The sequence below is a fragment of the Vidua macroura genome, chromosome Z, assembly GCF_024509145.1.
Source record: "Vidua macroura isolate BioBank_ID:100142 chromosome Z, ASM2450914v1, whole genome shotgun sequence".
In the NCBI taxonomy this organism is placed as follows: Eukaryota; Metazoa; Chordata; class Aves; order Passeriformes; family Viduidae; genus Vidua; species Vidua macroura.
The window spans coordinates 63617458-63633304 of NC_071611.1; the positions used below are offsets into that span (position 1 = coordinate 63617458).

Below are 15847 nucleotides of genomic sequence, written 5' to 3' on the forward strand. Positions count from 1 at the left end.
AGCCATTCATTGTTCTCTTGCCCAGGTGAATTTTGTATCATCTTTCATTTGAGTAGTACAGAGATGCTTTTCTACCTAAATTGAAACATAATAATAAATTGTATGGGATCTACTCAAAGTGTCAAATACCTCTATCTGAAGCCTGATACTACATGCTAGTTATTTTCTTTTGATGCTTTAACTTATAGAGTATGGAAATTGCTTTCAGTTTCTTTTAATTCCTGGAATAAAATAAAAAAAAAAAACACACACAAAAAAAACAAAAACAAAAACAAAAAAAACAAACAAACAAAACAAACACCAAAAAAACCCACAAAACAACCAAACAAAAAACAACCAACTTATTTTGTTTCTGATTACATAATCAGAATTTTGATTACATAGTATGGGTTAGCTACTCAAAACACTATTTAAAGCAATAGTTGTCATAACAGTGCTCTGCCTAGCTGACACTAGCATCTACTGATAACTGCCTGCTGCCTTCAACAGAGGGTACTTGAGCCATACCCTGCAGGCCAGGTACAGGTGAATTCAAATGGTTCCCTGCCTTTTCTGCCATGGCTTGGCCATCAGGCTGTACGCGATGGGGAACCCTTGCCCAGACCCCACAATTGCTAGGGTAGCCTGTGAAAGCCAACAGTCAAGTGTTTCTTCCTTGCCTGCAGAGCAGTCAGCTGTTATTAAACACACATGTCACATGAACATGGATGTATCTTTGGCCTTTGGATGACTGGCACAGATAATAAACAATATTATTCACTATAGAACTGCCCATCTTCTTGCACTGTATTATCTGGCATTGCTTTAAGTCTTATATTCCACTCTGAGAATGGGTGTGCTCAGTGTACTTCACAGATATCTCAGTAAATTCAGGTTTTCCTCTTGCCTGCAGCAATAGGTCACTAAAGGACAGAGATTTCCTTCTTCCTAAGCGAAGTGTGCTGCTCCATGTACATTCATCACTGTTTAACCCTTGATTTTCAGGTATTAGATTTTTAGATAAGTTTTTTAAAATTTTTGTTTCTTTTGTTTTGGAATAGTTGATTTTTAGGTAAATAATTTTCAGTTCAAATTAAAGAGATCAGTCATGTGGATAAGGCTCTTTTTTCAGTCTTAAGCATGAAGTCTCCTCCAAAGCTCAAGGCATTTGCTTTGGCACATCTTTGAATATGAATACTAACATAAACCTCTGTCTTCCCAATTCTAACTTCTGTATCGTCCCTATGAGAACTATACCATAAAAATAGAATGTTAAGGGTTTTGAAGGGCCTTAAAATAATTTTGAGCAGATTTAAAATCTAGTTCCAATCCTTGCTGCCATGGAAAGGGACACCTCCCACTAGACCAGGTTGCTCAAGGCCTTATCCAACCTAGCCTAAAACACTGCCAGGGCTGGGACATCTCCAGCTTCCCTGCAGGTCCCTTTCACATACTGGAAGATTGCTATGAGGTCTCTTCTCCAGGCTGCACAGTCTCAACTTTCTCAGCCTGTCTTTGTAGTGGACATGTTCCAGTTCTCTAACCAACCTCATGGCCCTCCTCTGGACTTGCTCCAACAGTTCCATGTCCTTCTTATGCTGGGGACACCAGAATTGTACACAGGGTTGGTGACTCCAGATGGGTCACACAAGAGCAGAGCAGAGGGGCAGAATCACCTCCTTTAATCTACTGGCCACACTCCTTTGGATGTAGCCTGGAACGCATTTGGCTTTCTGGGCTGCAAGTGCACACTGCTAGACCATGTTGAGTTTTTCATCAACTATCACCCCCAAGTCTTTGTCCTCAGGGCTGCTCTCAATAACTTCTCTGTCCAGCCTGTGGGTGTGTCTAGGATTGCCCTGAGCAAGGTGTAGGACCTTGCACTTAGGTTTGTTGAACTTTATGAGGTTTGCATTGGCTCGCCTCTCAAGCCTGTCACGGTCCCTCTGGATGGCATCCCTTCCCTCCATTGTGTTTGACCTCACAACTCATCTTGGTGTCATTGACAAACGTGCTGAGGTACTCTTGCTCCCAGTGTCCATGTCACCAATAAGATGTTGAAGAGTATCAGCCCAGTACCAACCCCAGCTTGTGCCTAGTATGAAAAAACAGGTGGAAAAGCAAAATACAGATTTTGAAAATTGTTTTAAAATGAGGATTTGAGAATGGGGTAATGTCTGGAGGAGATGTCATTGAACAATCCATATGCCTGTAATTTGACACAGTCCAGGAAGCTAAGACAGACAGAAATATTACCTTCTAGGAGTACTCTGAAAGGTGATACTTTTGAAAAATCTGTTGACTACTCTGAGGGATACAATGAATGAGAGAGCAAATAGAGGAGAGGCGATGTTCCCTGAGGACTATTCTGCAAAACCTTCAAGACTGCTTATTCTTAGAAGTAGGAATTGTGTCAATAAAGGCTCCCCAGAAACTTGGAAAATTTTGAAGGTGATACTCTTTGGCTATACATACCATCTGAGGAGTCATTGAATGTTGAGATAAAAACCAAAATGTTATCCTTTGATACTGCATCTTCCTTGTGTTTTTCATTACCTGAAAGAAGGTTGTAGTGAAGCAGATGTTGGAGTTCTGTCCCAAGTAACAAGATAAGACAAGAGGAAATAGCTTCAACTTGTGCCAGGGAGGCTTAGATTGCATATTAGGGTAACTTTTGTCACTAGAAGGGCTGCCAAGCATTAGGACAGGCTGCTCAGAGAAGCAATAGAGTCACCATCCCTGGAGGTATTCAAAAGATGTGTAGATGTAGCACTTAATGACATTGTTTAGTGGTGGACTTTGCAATGCTAGGTTAATGGTTGGTTGATCTTAAAGGTCTTTTCTAATCTAAATGATTCTATGGATCTATAATTGTTGTCCTGCAAAGGTACATTGTGCTCCTCTAGAACTATAAAGCATTTATTCACATGAGATGGAGGTTACTACACCTTAAAGCTGCAAAACACACTTCTACACCAAGGCCTCTTAGAATGCCTCCACTAATTTTCCTACTAATTTTCTGTTAAGAAAATTTAGTAACAGAGACTAGAGACCATGTGAAATATTGTTTCTTCATTCTGGACTGTGATGTCCTGCTGTAGGAAGCAGTATACTGGTTTCCATGGGACCATCACTGCAAGCACAGAAACTATTTGTGATTGTAACAGGATTAAACCATTCTATCACATTTTCTTCTTTGGGTCTATACCAAGGGTATTTCAGAATGCATTCCAGGAGAATTATGTTTGGTTATTTGTGATTGTGACCATCAATTTGACAAAACTTACCTCACTACATTCCTGGCAACTAGAAACTGTAAAGTTATAAAAACAATTTTTCTCACAGAGTAAGTTCTGCAGACTGTCCAATTGACTTCAAATAATTCTTCATTAATACAACGTCAGAACTATGTTCAGGGATTTTGAGTCATACTCAGATATTAATAACTACTTGTTGCATGGGTGATATGCCTAAAAAAGAAAACATCCTGTATCTGTGTAATTCAATATTCAAAATTATCTTCCTTGTCTCCTGTTGAAGCACATTTATCTTGTGAACAAGTAAATGATTGACATTTATATGCCTGTTTGGGTTCTATCATCATTTAATAATAATAAAAAAAATCTATTTGTGATGAGGGAAGTAATGTTCTCCTTTGTTGACAGATCAGTTTCTGATATCAGTATGCACTGGGCAGCAGGAGGGAAGATTTACTATGATCAGATCCAGAACCATCATTGTATATATGCATCCTGTGAAATAAGTAATAAAGCTTGACTTAAGCTCACTCCAGGAGGTTACCATCACACACTGTATGTGTGTGTAAGGCCAAGACCCAAGTAGAAAATTCTGTTCTGTTGTAGTTCAGAATCTGCATAGTAAAACAATATTTATATTTTGTGCTATAATGAACAACATTCTGCCACAATGTCTTTCCACAGCGTGCTAAAGCAGAGGCTGAAACAGTCATCATCTGATGAGTGTGGTCAATACATCTGCTGCCAGCCTTTGGTCTTGGATTGACTTATACTACTTCTTTAGTTTTTTTAGATAAAGATAAATAAGGCTGAAGGGAGGCTGATTTGTTGATGATATGAATGGGGAGAAATCTAGAAGCAGTCTACCAGTTTTATTCCTTGCTCCTCTCTTTGCTGCATCATCAGTTCTTGAAAGTCTGCTAGGGCACTAAGGCAAGGGTAAAGGTGTGTATATAGTCTTATGAAACTCGGTATCTTCAGTGTGCTGGGACATGATGAAACAATGAAACTGGGAGTTCCCTCCAAAACAGATTAGTGCACGAGATATAAATTAGTTTGGGCTTTTTCATTCCAAACTCTGTATGAACATCTAGTAGATTCTGCCTGATTAAACATGATGGATGGAAAAAACACCAAAAACATTTCAGTGTACTTTGCTGGATATGTGGTATGATATAACAGATCTTAGAGAACAGAGTGGCTATCTGGATGTTAATGCCTTTACAGGCCACCCATGGAAACAACAGAAACAAACCCATTCCCCTTTGGTAAGTGTTTGTATTAAGCAAATTATCCTCCTTTGAGATTGATTGCTTTTTGGTACACTTGGACTTTGTAAACTATGCAAGGTGATGAATGAATTAATGCAGTCATACTTTGACAAGTATACATTTAACTTACTTAGGACATGAAAAGCAGGAGATGTGATGCACTGTTCCTAATGAGCGTCCAAGAACTGAGCTGTCTGCGCTGCTGTTGAGGTGACAGCTTAGACACTGGAAATAAAGGACTAGCAAAAAAGAATCTTAAAAGATGGACAAGCAAGATAGCACTGGTCTTAAGGTAAGTCTGTAGAAATAAGATTGATAAGGAGGAAACATCTCAGCAGTTCTGGTTTCTAGAGAAAACAGGAGAGTACATGAGAGTGATGTGGACTTCAAACTACTAAAGTGGCTGTTATAAAACATACCACATGTGTTTTCGTATCAGTGAAATACTGAGGAATTGGATGTGGGAATTTGCAGCATAAATTGGCTTATATGGCTTTTCACAGATTTTTAGGTCTTTGTACTAGGTAAGAAACCTAGTACAGGCAAAACCTGATTTCAGGGAAGATTGAGAATTTCTTATGTCTGAAAGACTCTTCACAACTTAGAAGAAAATGGCAGAAATTTGGAATTAAGAAAATGCTTGCAATCAGTGGAATATGTACATGTAGCTGTGACGCAGAAAGTCCAATGTACCGGCATGTGCTTGGATACTTGTGTTTTAAGTTCCTTATGGAGTTCAGATTCATATGTAGAGTGGGTACAGTAATAGTTTACTGATACATCCTATTAAAAGATTTATTTTCTTCATTTATAAACATTGATGATACTAGCAAATTGAGCCAAAAGCTTCTGTGCTGACTCAGGAGGGCTTGATTGAGAAAATTTAATTGACAGTAACATAATACCTTAAAAAGAAGATGTAAAGAATTAACATGATGTTCAACACCTGCTATAATGTCTCGAAGGCCATCCTTTTACTAGAAGCTGTAACATTTTCTTAAGGCCTGCCATGTGGGAAATTCAATATAAAAGTCTAAAGACAAAATAGAAGAAATACAAGAAACAGAAAACCATGTTTGGCAGGGGACTGGAAACAGTTTTATTATCGTCTCTGTCTTTGAAATAATAGTTTATATGAAACCACTGCCAAGTTTGACAGCCAGTATTTCAAAAGGTCCTGAGGCATGCCCAAGGACCGAGCAGGCTCTGTTTTTTGGGGGGCTCTGTGTATGAGCTATCTTCTTCCTGGTGCTCATACAGGCTCTGCTCAGGCTCCTGTAATGCAACAGCATGGTCTGAAAGCAAGCCTCTCCTCTAGGGAGGAGGATGAGGGAGAGCTGAGCACAACAGAGAAAGATAAGACTTGGCTAAGCAGGAAAATTATAAATTGAGACCAGAAAATGGAAGAAACACCTACAAAGAGCAAGTGGATAGGAAATAAAGGTAACATCCAGAACCAGATGGACATTGGAGCTGACAGTCAATACAGTGGCCAGAAACCAACAAAATAAAAGAAACAGTAGTCAAGAAGCAGATGAGAGAGCAGAGCTAAGAAACCGAAGAACTGGAGCCTGGGACTTATTATAGGAAGAGGGTAAGTTTGAGATAAGAGGAAATGGAGATTGACTGAAAGGTAAGGTTTGAGAAACAAATTGAAGAAAACAAAGACTGGAAACTAATTCAGGATAAAGAAGAATGTTGTCTGCCTGTTTTATTAGTTTACACTAAGAACAACCAGGTATAATTATTGCAGGGACTTTCTTTGGTTTGATAGCCTTGGTCTTTGGGATATTCAAGGCCTTCAGTCCTGCAGGGGACAGTGGTAACTGCTGACAGGCTGTTGAGGTTCGGTCTTTAAGTTTTGTCAGTGTGGAAAAAGTGATACAGAAGGTATGTGAAGATAACTAAGAAGATCAAGAACATCAGAGCTCAAAAATTTGGGTTTATATCCAAATTTCATCACCTTGTGAAAATTTTAATTAATACAATGGTCACAGACTGTTTTCTTATTCATTTATTCTGTTCATTGTAATGAGCTGTAATAATGCTACTTTTCCTTTTTTTTGCTTTAATGCCTTCAATAATGTTTTGATTACCTGTGATTCAAGTCTTCATATTTCATAATTCAGAAGAATTGCTAATTTCCTCTTGGACCTTCTTACTTTTATCATAACTTATACCATGAATTTACTTTTACATTACTTTTACCTTGAAAAATGTCTGAGGCATTAGGAGGGGGGCTGAGATGAGGCAAACCAGTCCAAATGCATATGCTGAGTTCGGGGTGCCTGTGATCCGGTCTCCCGATGTGAGAAAGAATTTGGCAGGGTGGAGGAAGGGCGGCGCTGGGCCCGGTAGGGGAAGCGTGTGAGCGGCGAACTGCTCGGCCCGGCCGTCGAGGCTCCCCGGGCGGACGGCAGCCAGGGCAGAGAGGGTGCTTGTCCTCCCCCAGGAGAGCGTGGCCGTGGCGGCAGCATGCACCTTCCAGGACTGGGGGCAGAATGCACCTGCCAGGACTGGGGGCAGATAGCACCTGGCTCACCCAGAAGCCAGGGGTAAAGGACGGCGCCCCGCCCGCCCTGCGCTGCCGCCGTGGGACAAGGATCGCGGGACCGGGGCATGGCGGCGTGGCGGGAGCTGCTGCTGTCGCCGCTGGGCTCCGTGTGGCGCTGCTGGGGACGCGGCTGGCAGCCCCCGCACCGCGAGCGCGCGGACCCGCAGGTGAGGGGCTGCGCGGCCGGCGGTGACCCCGCTATCCCCGGCACGGGCGGTGCCACGTCTCTCCGTGTCCCTCCCTGTCCCTCCGTGTCCCGCCGTGTCCCGCCGTGTTCCGCCGAGCAGCGGGGGCTGTGAGCGAACCGGCCTCAACCGGCCACTGTCCCTGCGGCCCCAGCGGGGCAGCGCCCGCGCCGAGCGGCGGTGCGCGGCCGGCTCGGATGGAGCGCTCGCCTGCGTCCAGCGGCGCTCATTGCGCTCGCAGTGCCGTGAGGGGCGTCCGAGCCAATCCGCAATTGGCATCAGGCTCTGTCTGAAAGTCCAGGCGGCTTTGTGGGGAGCAGATCAGTGTTAGCTGACGGCAAAGAGAAACCTCTGGGCTCCTGGGGGCTGTTCTACCAAGGATTTGGTGTTCTGGGGCCGGTGCTGTTTAGCTCCGTGTATTTCTGCAGACGGGGACTTGAGTGGTTTCCTACAAACGCATAGATCTGCATTTATTCTAGTGGCCGTGAAAGCCTTTTAGCACACACACACACAAAAAAAAAAAAAAAAAAAAAAAAAAAAAAAAAAAAAAAATTAAGACTGCTCACGCTACGGGTAGGCAGTTTTGCCATAGTGCTATTCCAAATAGCCATGGGGTTAGGTGCAACATGTCAGAAAAGTGTCTCCAGCTTTAGTAAATTGTTGCTTCTTTCTACTATGATGCTGGCTGAATGTTTTTGTTTGTGGTTTTGGAGTTTGTTTTTTTTTTTTTTCTGTTTGTTTTTTCTTTAAATTTAAAGATGGAATGTTTGTGATTCATATGTTTGGGGTTTAAAAAGAGAGCTCTGCTACTATATATAACATTACGAACCTGGATGATAATTCACGCAGATCATGCTGTAGCAACATTGCTGTAGCAAAGTATCTTCTGAATGTTTTTCAGATATACTTGCTGATAAAAGAAACATGTATACAGTGGAATATTTTTTATATGTCTCTTTATGAACACCCTTTTCAAAATACACAATATCTGCTTGTAAACGAAGAAAAAAAAAATGAGCTAGTGCTTTGAGTTGTGAACACTTGAAGTTAAACCACAAAATTCTGCAACCAAAACACTGGAGTGGCCAGTTTTTAGAGATTCATGTCTGTTGGACCTGCCAGGGGAATTGTAGTGTTACCTATAAGAATCAGTGGATACTGATATGAGCCTAAAATGAGTTTAAGGAAATATCATCATAGTTTTCTTTCTCTCTGAAGCATGCTCTAAAGTTGTGAAATCAATTTACAGATTTTTGCTAAGTTTATCTTATCCCATAACAACCTTCTTTAAAGTAGTATCAGGCTTATACAGTAGTATTAAAACCACATTAAGCAACAAATAGGTTATTCCGTTTGAACCAGTTTCCTTAATTGTTTTGTGGCTTGATAAAGAAAGAATGAAGATTTCACAACTGTTACGAGGTCAGGGCACAGGGACCGCCTAGTGGTGAATGTGTTGAACTATGTTGTTCCTAGTAGTAACCAGAATTAGGAAGAAAACATAACAATCATCCAGAACTATACCAGAAAAAGATATTTCTCTTTGAGCTTCACCGTGACTTTTTTATTGTTTTTGGGGTTTTTTTTTGTTTTTATATTATGGGAACAGGGAGCAGATAATTGTTACTTGTTACTGCTTTCCCCCTCTGCCCCTCTGTGACCCCCCCCCAGTGAAAGGCAAAATGCCATGTAGTAGCTTGAAAAGAGCAGAAGGTAGCTGAGTTTGAAATGTCTACAGCTCATAAAGGAAAATATAGTTTCAATAAACATGTCTGTTCAGGCATACATATGATTATGCAGTGCAGACAGTACTCCAATCTTGGCTGTGAGTAAATGATTTATGTGCCTCCATTTCAGTTTTCCAGATTGATGTTGGCACCTAAGAGCATAGATCCCTCTGGGGCCAGAGAAACCTTGTGTACATGTTGATTGGCTTTGCGGAGAACCTCATGGGCCTGGAAATGGCCAGTGTCACTCTGTTCTCCCCAGCATTTCTTGTTTGCCTCTGCATAACCACACTGGGAGGTGTCCTGAATAATAGAAAACAGGTTTTAATGGCCATGAAGCCAGAATTGTGCTGGATTCATAGCATTGTCTTTAAAGTGGGATTGCAGTACAGGACAGCATGTCACAGGAAAGCTGCAGCAGTATGAGGGGATGTTGCTGTCCACGTTGCTATCAGCACTATGATGAACATGACTGCTGTTACAAATAAGATGGCACAGACCATGGTGGACTGCTGTAGCCCATCTACAATGTTTGACAGTGTGGCTGTAATCTGGTCTGTGGAAGTTAAATTAACCTATTCCAGGAGGAAAAATGTATGTGAACTATTGCATTACTCTTCATACCTATTTTCCTACATAAATAGCTCCTTCATCCCTCCTTTTTGTGGTTCAGATTATCTTAAGTTTATTTTCTACCTAGTAGCACTATGTAAAGATGGAAGGTGGAAAAGTGAAAAGGTGGGTGTGTGCATGTGTCCTCCAGGAGGCTGATCTATAGGTTTTTCTGCTCTCTCCCGGGAGGTGTTATGTTCAAGCATGGTAATCCAATTTTTTGAGAATTGCAGCAATGAGTTTGAAACTCCTTGGATGGTACACAGCACGATAAGAAACTGAGGTGGCCACAGTTTAGCAAGATTTGGTCTTTCCTCTCTGTTCCTTTCAGACAGGCTCTATCAAATGCTGTGTAAACCTTCCTTGATTCTTGTAATATATGAATTTATTACTGTGTAACATGTATTCTAGGTAAAACCTTGTGATCAACTCCGTATGACTTGAATTGCCAGTTCTTTTGCTTTATGTTCTCCTAATACTTTCCCTCAGTTTTTGAGGTGGTCATACTTTCGCCTCCCAGCTGAAAGGATAGAGACCCTGGTCAGGAGCCATAGCTGTTTAAGTCTCAAAAAGGCAGGTAGCATTAAAGCACTTGTCTTCATCCTTTCTGTAGGATTGCCACTCCTTTGCATCTCTGCCATAGTGCAGTTGCTGGTACATGCTGTTCTAAGTTGTACAGTACCCTCTGTCCTTCATATAGGAACAGAATGAAGCATCTAAAAACAGTTTCTAAACTTTGTTGGTGTTCTTTTTACCAGTACAGAAGCTGGGTGCTGTCATGATGTACTTTGATAAATGCTAGTCAGAGAAAGGTTTTTAAAACCCATTGGTGATGTGACATATTGTTGTCTCAGTTTCCGAATCACAAGTCCTTTGGTTGATTATAAAATTGTTGCTTTTGGTTTTTTGTAATTATTAAGTCTTAGAGATGAGAGTGGAGGTCAACCCTCTTCAGTGTTATCAGTAATGGAAATGTCTGCAGAGGAACACTGTTGCGGCAGACACATGCCTGCCAGCCTTCAGTGGTTTCAGGTATAGTGGTCTGGAACTTGGTGAGCACCATGGCTGCACTTTGGTGTCAGCCCTGTGATGAAGAAAATTAGTGTTTCCACTATGGAAGTGTTTTCCTAGTGAGCTTGAAGTGCTAGAGATTGCACATGAGTGACTAGGACTCGGTTGTATCTCTGAAGGGTTGGCAGCCTGTTGTGACTCTAGTGTCACTTTAGGCTGCATTGTTGAGGTCAGGCTGTGGAAATAAATTTTTTACCAGCCTGGCTGGGGTGGGATGATCCCAGGTTTGATCAGTCCTAGTCCTACCAATCCTATAAACCAGTGCATTTGATTACCTTGTATTGGTGCAATTTAACCCCCAAAGAGGCAGAGCAGAGCTTCTACTAGTACGTCCCAAGTGCTTATGAAATATGTCTACCTCTCTGCCTGCTGCTCAGTCAGTGTTTCAGAAAGGCTGTGTGGCAGTGCTGTGCAACTTCAGCCCTCACAGCGAGCTCGTCCTGTCCATTCTCCTTACAGCACCCTCCTTGCCCTGCTCTGGCCCTTTTCTCATCACTTGTGCCACCACAGCTCAAGAGACCATCCCAACACACACGCAGGCATCCTGGTGAGCAGAGTGCTGCCAGAAGGCTGGGTGGCATTCGGAGCTGCCACTTGAGAGAGAAGGGTTGCCATCATGGTGGAGCAGACAGGAGAGCATGCCTTGGAACATAGCCTGCCAGCTGGTAGCGTGGAGGCACAGCCCAGCTTTGTGCCAGGAGGGTAGTGCTGATGGCTGCCAGGCTGTGCAGCCTGGCTTAAACTGCCATCACGCTGCTCCTTTCTGTCTGCCCTGGGGAAACTTAAGCCTTTGGGAGTCACTTTGGCCACTGCTGCAATCCCCAGTGAATAAACAATGGGATAAACCTAGTGTGGTGGAATATATCTTGGACATGAGGCTGAAGGTGCAGAAAGACCAGTAGAGCTCAGGGGCGTGTCCATGTGGTCTCTGGAACAAAAGGGCACAAAGGGGCCCTGCAGTCCTCAGTGGCTGCTCCCAGGCCACTCTTCCTCCAGCTAGTTTGTGGGTCTGCAATGTTTGATGGGTTGATGATGTGATTTAACTGTGAGCTGGCATGGAAAAGGAAAGCTTTTTTTAGGAAGATGGTGTGTAGGGCAGAGCTGAGAAGAGAGATAAGGCACATGTCCAGGTGAGAAATGCAGAAGTGGGACTGACCATATCTTCAGCCTCTTTAGAAATCACCCAAGATGTGTTTCCTCTTTCTTTGGAAAATGCAATTTCAGTTCTGTGACCTGTCTTGTAGTGTGTGCAAGGGCCACTGTATGCAGCTGTCAAGCCCAAGAAGATTTTGTTACTATACGAGACAAGCAATGGAGCAAAAAGAAGAATTCTGATAGAAATGACAGCGAACAGTCATATGGCTCCAGAGGTGAGCTATGTGGATTGCTTGCATCATGGAATCATAGCAGCACAGAATAATTTGGGCTGGCAGTGACCTTAAAGATCGTCTAGTTCCAACCTATTGCCACCTTACTCTAGAGCAGGTTGTTAACAAGGTGTGACTTCCTGGGGCCCTTCATGCTTCCTCCAGCTGAATTTTGCAACCTGCATTTGCTTTTCACATCAGATACTACAGATATATCTGACCTTTAGAGAGTAACCTCTGTTGTCAACATTATACCCTCTGTTGGGAAAACTGAAAACAGGCAAAAGAAAGCTCTGATATTGACTGTCAGAATTTTTTTTTTCTCTTCCTCCTTCTGGTTTAAACTAGGTAGACCTTTCTGCTCTGTGATTTTGAATCCTTTGATGAAGGAATGCGTTTGTCACAGCAATGGGTGGTTGACCTCTGTGATTGCTCAGTGCTAGGTAGGTGAGACCCAATTTTAAAAAGAGCAAATTGATTAGCTCTTGGTAAGATCAAGTGCTTAACAAGTAAAAAGAACTGCCTTTCTATGACTGGCTTTCAAAGTGGAAATCTGAATGAGGCTTGAAGCATTGTACTGACCCTCTGAATAATACATTTGAAACATCATTTTCTTATGGCTTCCTGGATTTTCACTTTAAAATTACTTACAAGATAATTTCATTTGGGATATGAATATTTTCTGATTATATTGTATTAATTAATAAAATATCACCAAATGCCTGACTTCCTTTGGGACTGACTTCCAAAATATTGTTGGTAAGACGGGCAGGAGTGTCCATTAAAAAATGATGAAAATTTTGTCTCCAAAAGAGACACAGTAAATTAAGGCATGGTTATATTTAAAGATCTATAGTAATTTTCAAATATAGTTTGGATCAATTTGCCATTTCCTCCTCTGTTACTGGAGTCTGCTTTTATTTGCTGCAAGTTTCAGGCATCTCCTATAATTTATTCTGCAATTTGGATTGGTTTTCATTAATTAAAGTCTTTAGAATATGTCTTTCTGTATCTTTACGTATGACTAACTTGTTCAATAATCCATATCTTATGCTGCTCATTGAACTGGTTTTATAAGAGATGATATACAGTATAATTTTGTATACAGTGCCAAAGTAAACCAAATGTCAATGTTTAGCAAGGTGCTAAAGCATCAGCCATAGGCACAGATTTTTTTATTATGTGTATGGGCTACAGTTGTGAAGCAGTCAGATCCAAACTGTCAGCAATCACCATGCTTCTAGAACAGTGGGTTTTGGAGTGGCCTGCTTTAGGTGGAAGGCTGAATTATGATGTGTCGTGTCACAGAGACTTTTTGCATTTCCAGTTGGGGAAACCTGTTTTTAAGCATTTTGCAGATTTCTCCTGCCAATATAAAAATTCTAGCAATGTTTTTGAGACCTGTTTCAAGGATAAAAGTGAAGAATATAAATTGTGGTTTGAGATTTCTTGTGTTTACTTCTTTTGCAAAATCCTGGACTCCTGGCAGCAGTGTTAAGGTGAGGTTTTGTGTGTCCTTTTCCACCTAGCCCAGTGCCATAGGCTGTGCAGAGGGACAGGTCTGCTCAGCCCATCCCTCTGCAAACCAGGAGTTCCTCCACCAGCACCTGCTTTCTGGGCAGGGTGTGCTCTTGGAGCAGCGCTCTTTGATGTGTTTTTCTAAAACATTGCATGTTAAAGGATAGCAGAAAGGCTTACTTGATCAGTTAATAAACTTAAAAAGTGGAAAGTAATAAACTAATTAAAGGTCTAATATTCCAGAGTAAGCTAAGATTTCCATCAGTTCATTGTTCCCTGTATCCCAGGAGTCAAGATGGAGCTTTTTTCTCAGGGACGGTTTTGATTTTAGTATTTCCAATATTTTGTTGTCATTTGGTATACATGTTGGTATTTGTTGTGTTGTGTGGTCTACTCTGGATCAGAAGCACCACATTGGAAAGCCCAATAAAGTCAAAGAGTTTTTGGTTTTTTTGGCTAAGCTTGGGTTCAAAATAGTGGAAACAGTTTTATGAGCCTTTGATGCAAGGCCCTAATCCAGAAAATCACTTAAGCATACCTACTTAGCTTTTAAGTACAGTTGATTAACTGTGAAAGAAAATGCTACAGCACTCTGTGGAGTGAAGATGGAATTAATGTATTTTTTAAAAACTAACATGCTACTTTTGTTCTGATGAAAAAAAACCTAAAATCTCTCTTCAGAATGACTGATGAGTTATAAGAAGTTCTGTTATCCTTCTCTGACTTGGGTCTGCATTTATCCTGCAAGCACAAATGACTTCTGTTAGTGTATGTACTATATTCGTGAAAACCTAGGAATGTGTTTCCAGTGGATAAGTTTGAATTCATTACTAGGAAATAATCACAGAAATTCTGCTGTGACCTGAAATTATATACTGTCTTTAAAAGGGGAAAATATAAAACCTTCTCAGTGCTACTGAATGTGTAGGCTGCCTGCAAAAGCAGTTTGAGATTAGCTGATAGTTGTTTTATGATGGGCCATGGTGGACAGGTAAACAGTGGAAGCATTCAAATGGAATTATTTGCACAATATCTTTCAAATCTTAGTAAATTTTAGTGATGAAAATTTTCTGATTAATTCTACTGCTTATAGTTGTGTATTTTCACAGATGTGCAGAATCTTGAACACTGGGACAAGGAAGTAGGTAAGAAAGACTAGAAAAGCAAAAGCTGCTAGTTAGTAACAGATGCACCAATGTGTTGTAGTGATGGAGAGCAGAGGAACCATAGCATGTCTGTGTTACAGAGCCAGGTGGTTGTCCTATCACAGGGTAGCCTGAACACAAGGAAACTCTAGAAGACCTGAAAGGTCATTGAAAACCTCTCATGAGTTCATATTTTACTGCATGTGACCCTGGAGTTTTGCAATGTTTTTCTACCCTATGTGGATCCAGAGTGGTATTCTTTGTTTAGCAATCAATTGTTATATTACTTCATACCATAAGCATGTATGGAGTGGATGCTGAACTACAAAGTTCCTGCTCTGAAAAGCTTGTGTGAGACAGCCTTTTAAGTTGGAAATCTCTTTAATGCTGGCAGTAATTTAACCAGTTGGTAATAAAGCCATAGAGAGTTTCCAGGGGTAAGGAAGGATTCAAGATATACCAGCATGCTTAAGCCCTGAACTCTTGTGAAATAGTCTTGAGTACTAGCTTACAGGAACTGTGGTTGCGTTTCAGGTATCTAATGTTACTGCAAGTGACTTGCTACATGTAAAATTAATTTTGAAAGGATTTAAGGTAACTTAGGACACCCTGTTTGCAGTGGATTCTTGCACTACTTGTAATAAGGGGAAGTTCTTTCCCTCCTCTGATGTATTTGAGTAAAGGTTTGTCACAGACTGCACCATGCTGACTTCTCACATACACCTGAAAATAGTACCTCCTTCCTTCACAGCCACTAAAAGTCAGTTTGGATCTTTCATGTATTTCTGATTATTGACATCATCAGTAAGGTTCTTTATAGGTACTGTATGCTTGAGTACTGAGGCAATTCTGTTAGACACACGACCATCTGTTGCTTTCTTAAAGAGTGCTTGCTTTAATCTAATAATTTTGAGGGTAAGAAAAGGTTGTATAAAAGTTGTATATGATGCATAACTTTTTTTTCCCCTAATATTTTGACAAACATGTTAAACAATGCAGAAATAGAAATATAGGCACTAGTAGTTAAGATCTTTTAGAAAACCCCAGCTCTTTAGAAGTGACATTGTGTACTGGTTTCACTAAACAGAGAGTGTATGCAGAGCTGAAGTATGGTACTTGACAGAACTTTTCAGCTCTTACAGTACTGTTTTGGCTAAGGCA

The 15847-nt window shown here is 41.2% G+C and overlaps 1 protein-coding gene across 1 annotated transcript in view; it reads left to right on the forward strand.

The window, feature by feature from the left end:
- Positions 1 to 14521: 14521 nt before the first annotated feature.
- TRPM6 (transient receptor potential cation channel subfamily M member 6) overlaps positions 14522 to 15847 on the forward strand; it is a 71622-nt gene continuing 70296 nt past the window's right edge. The window contains exon 1 of the mRNA XM_054004015.1: positions 14522 to 14532. Coding sequence (XP_053859990.1) covers positions 14522 to 14532 — 11 coding nt within the window. The remainder of the gene's footprint in view (positions 14533 to 15847) is intronic.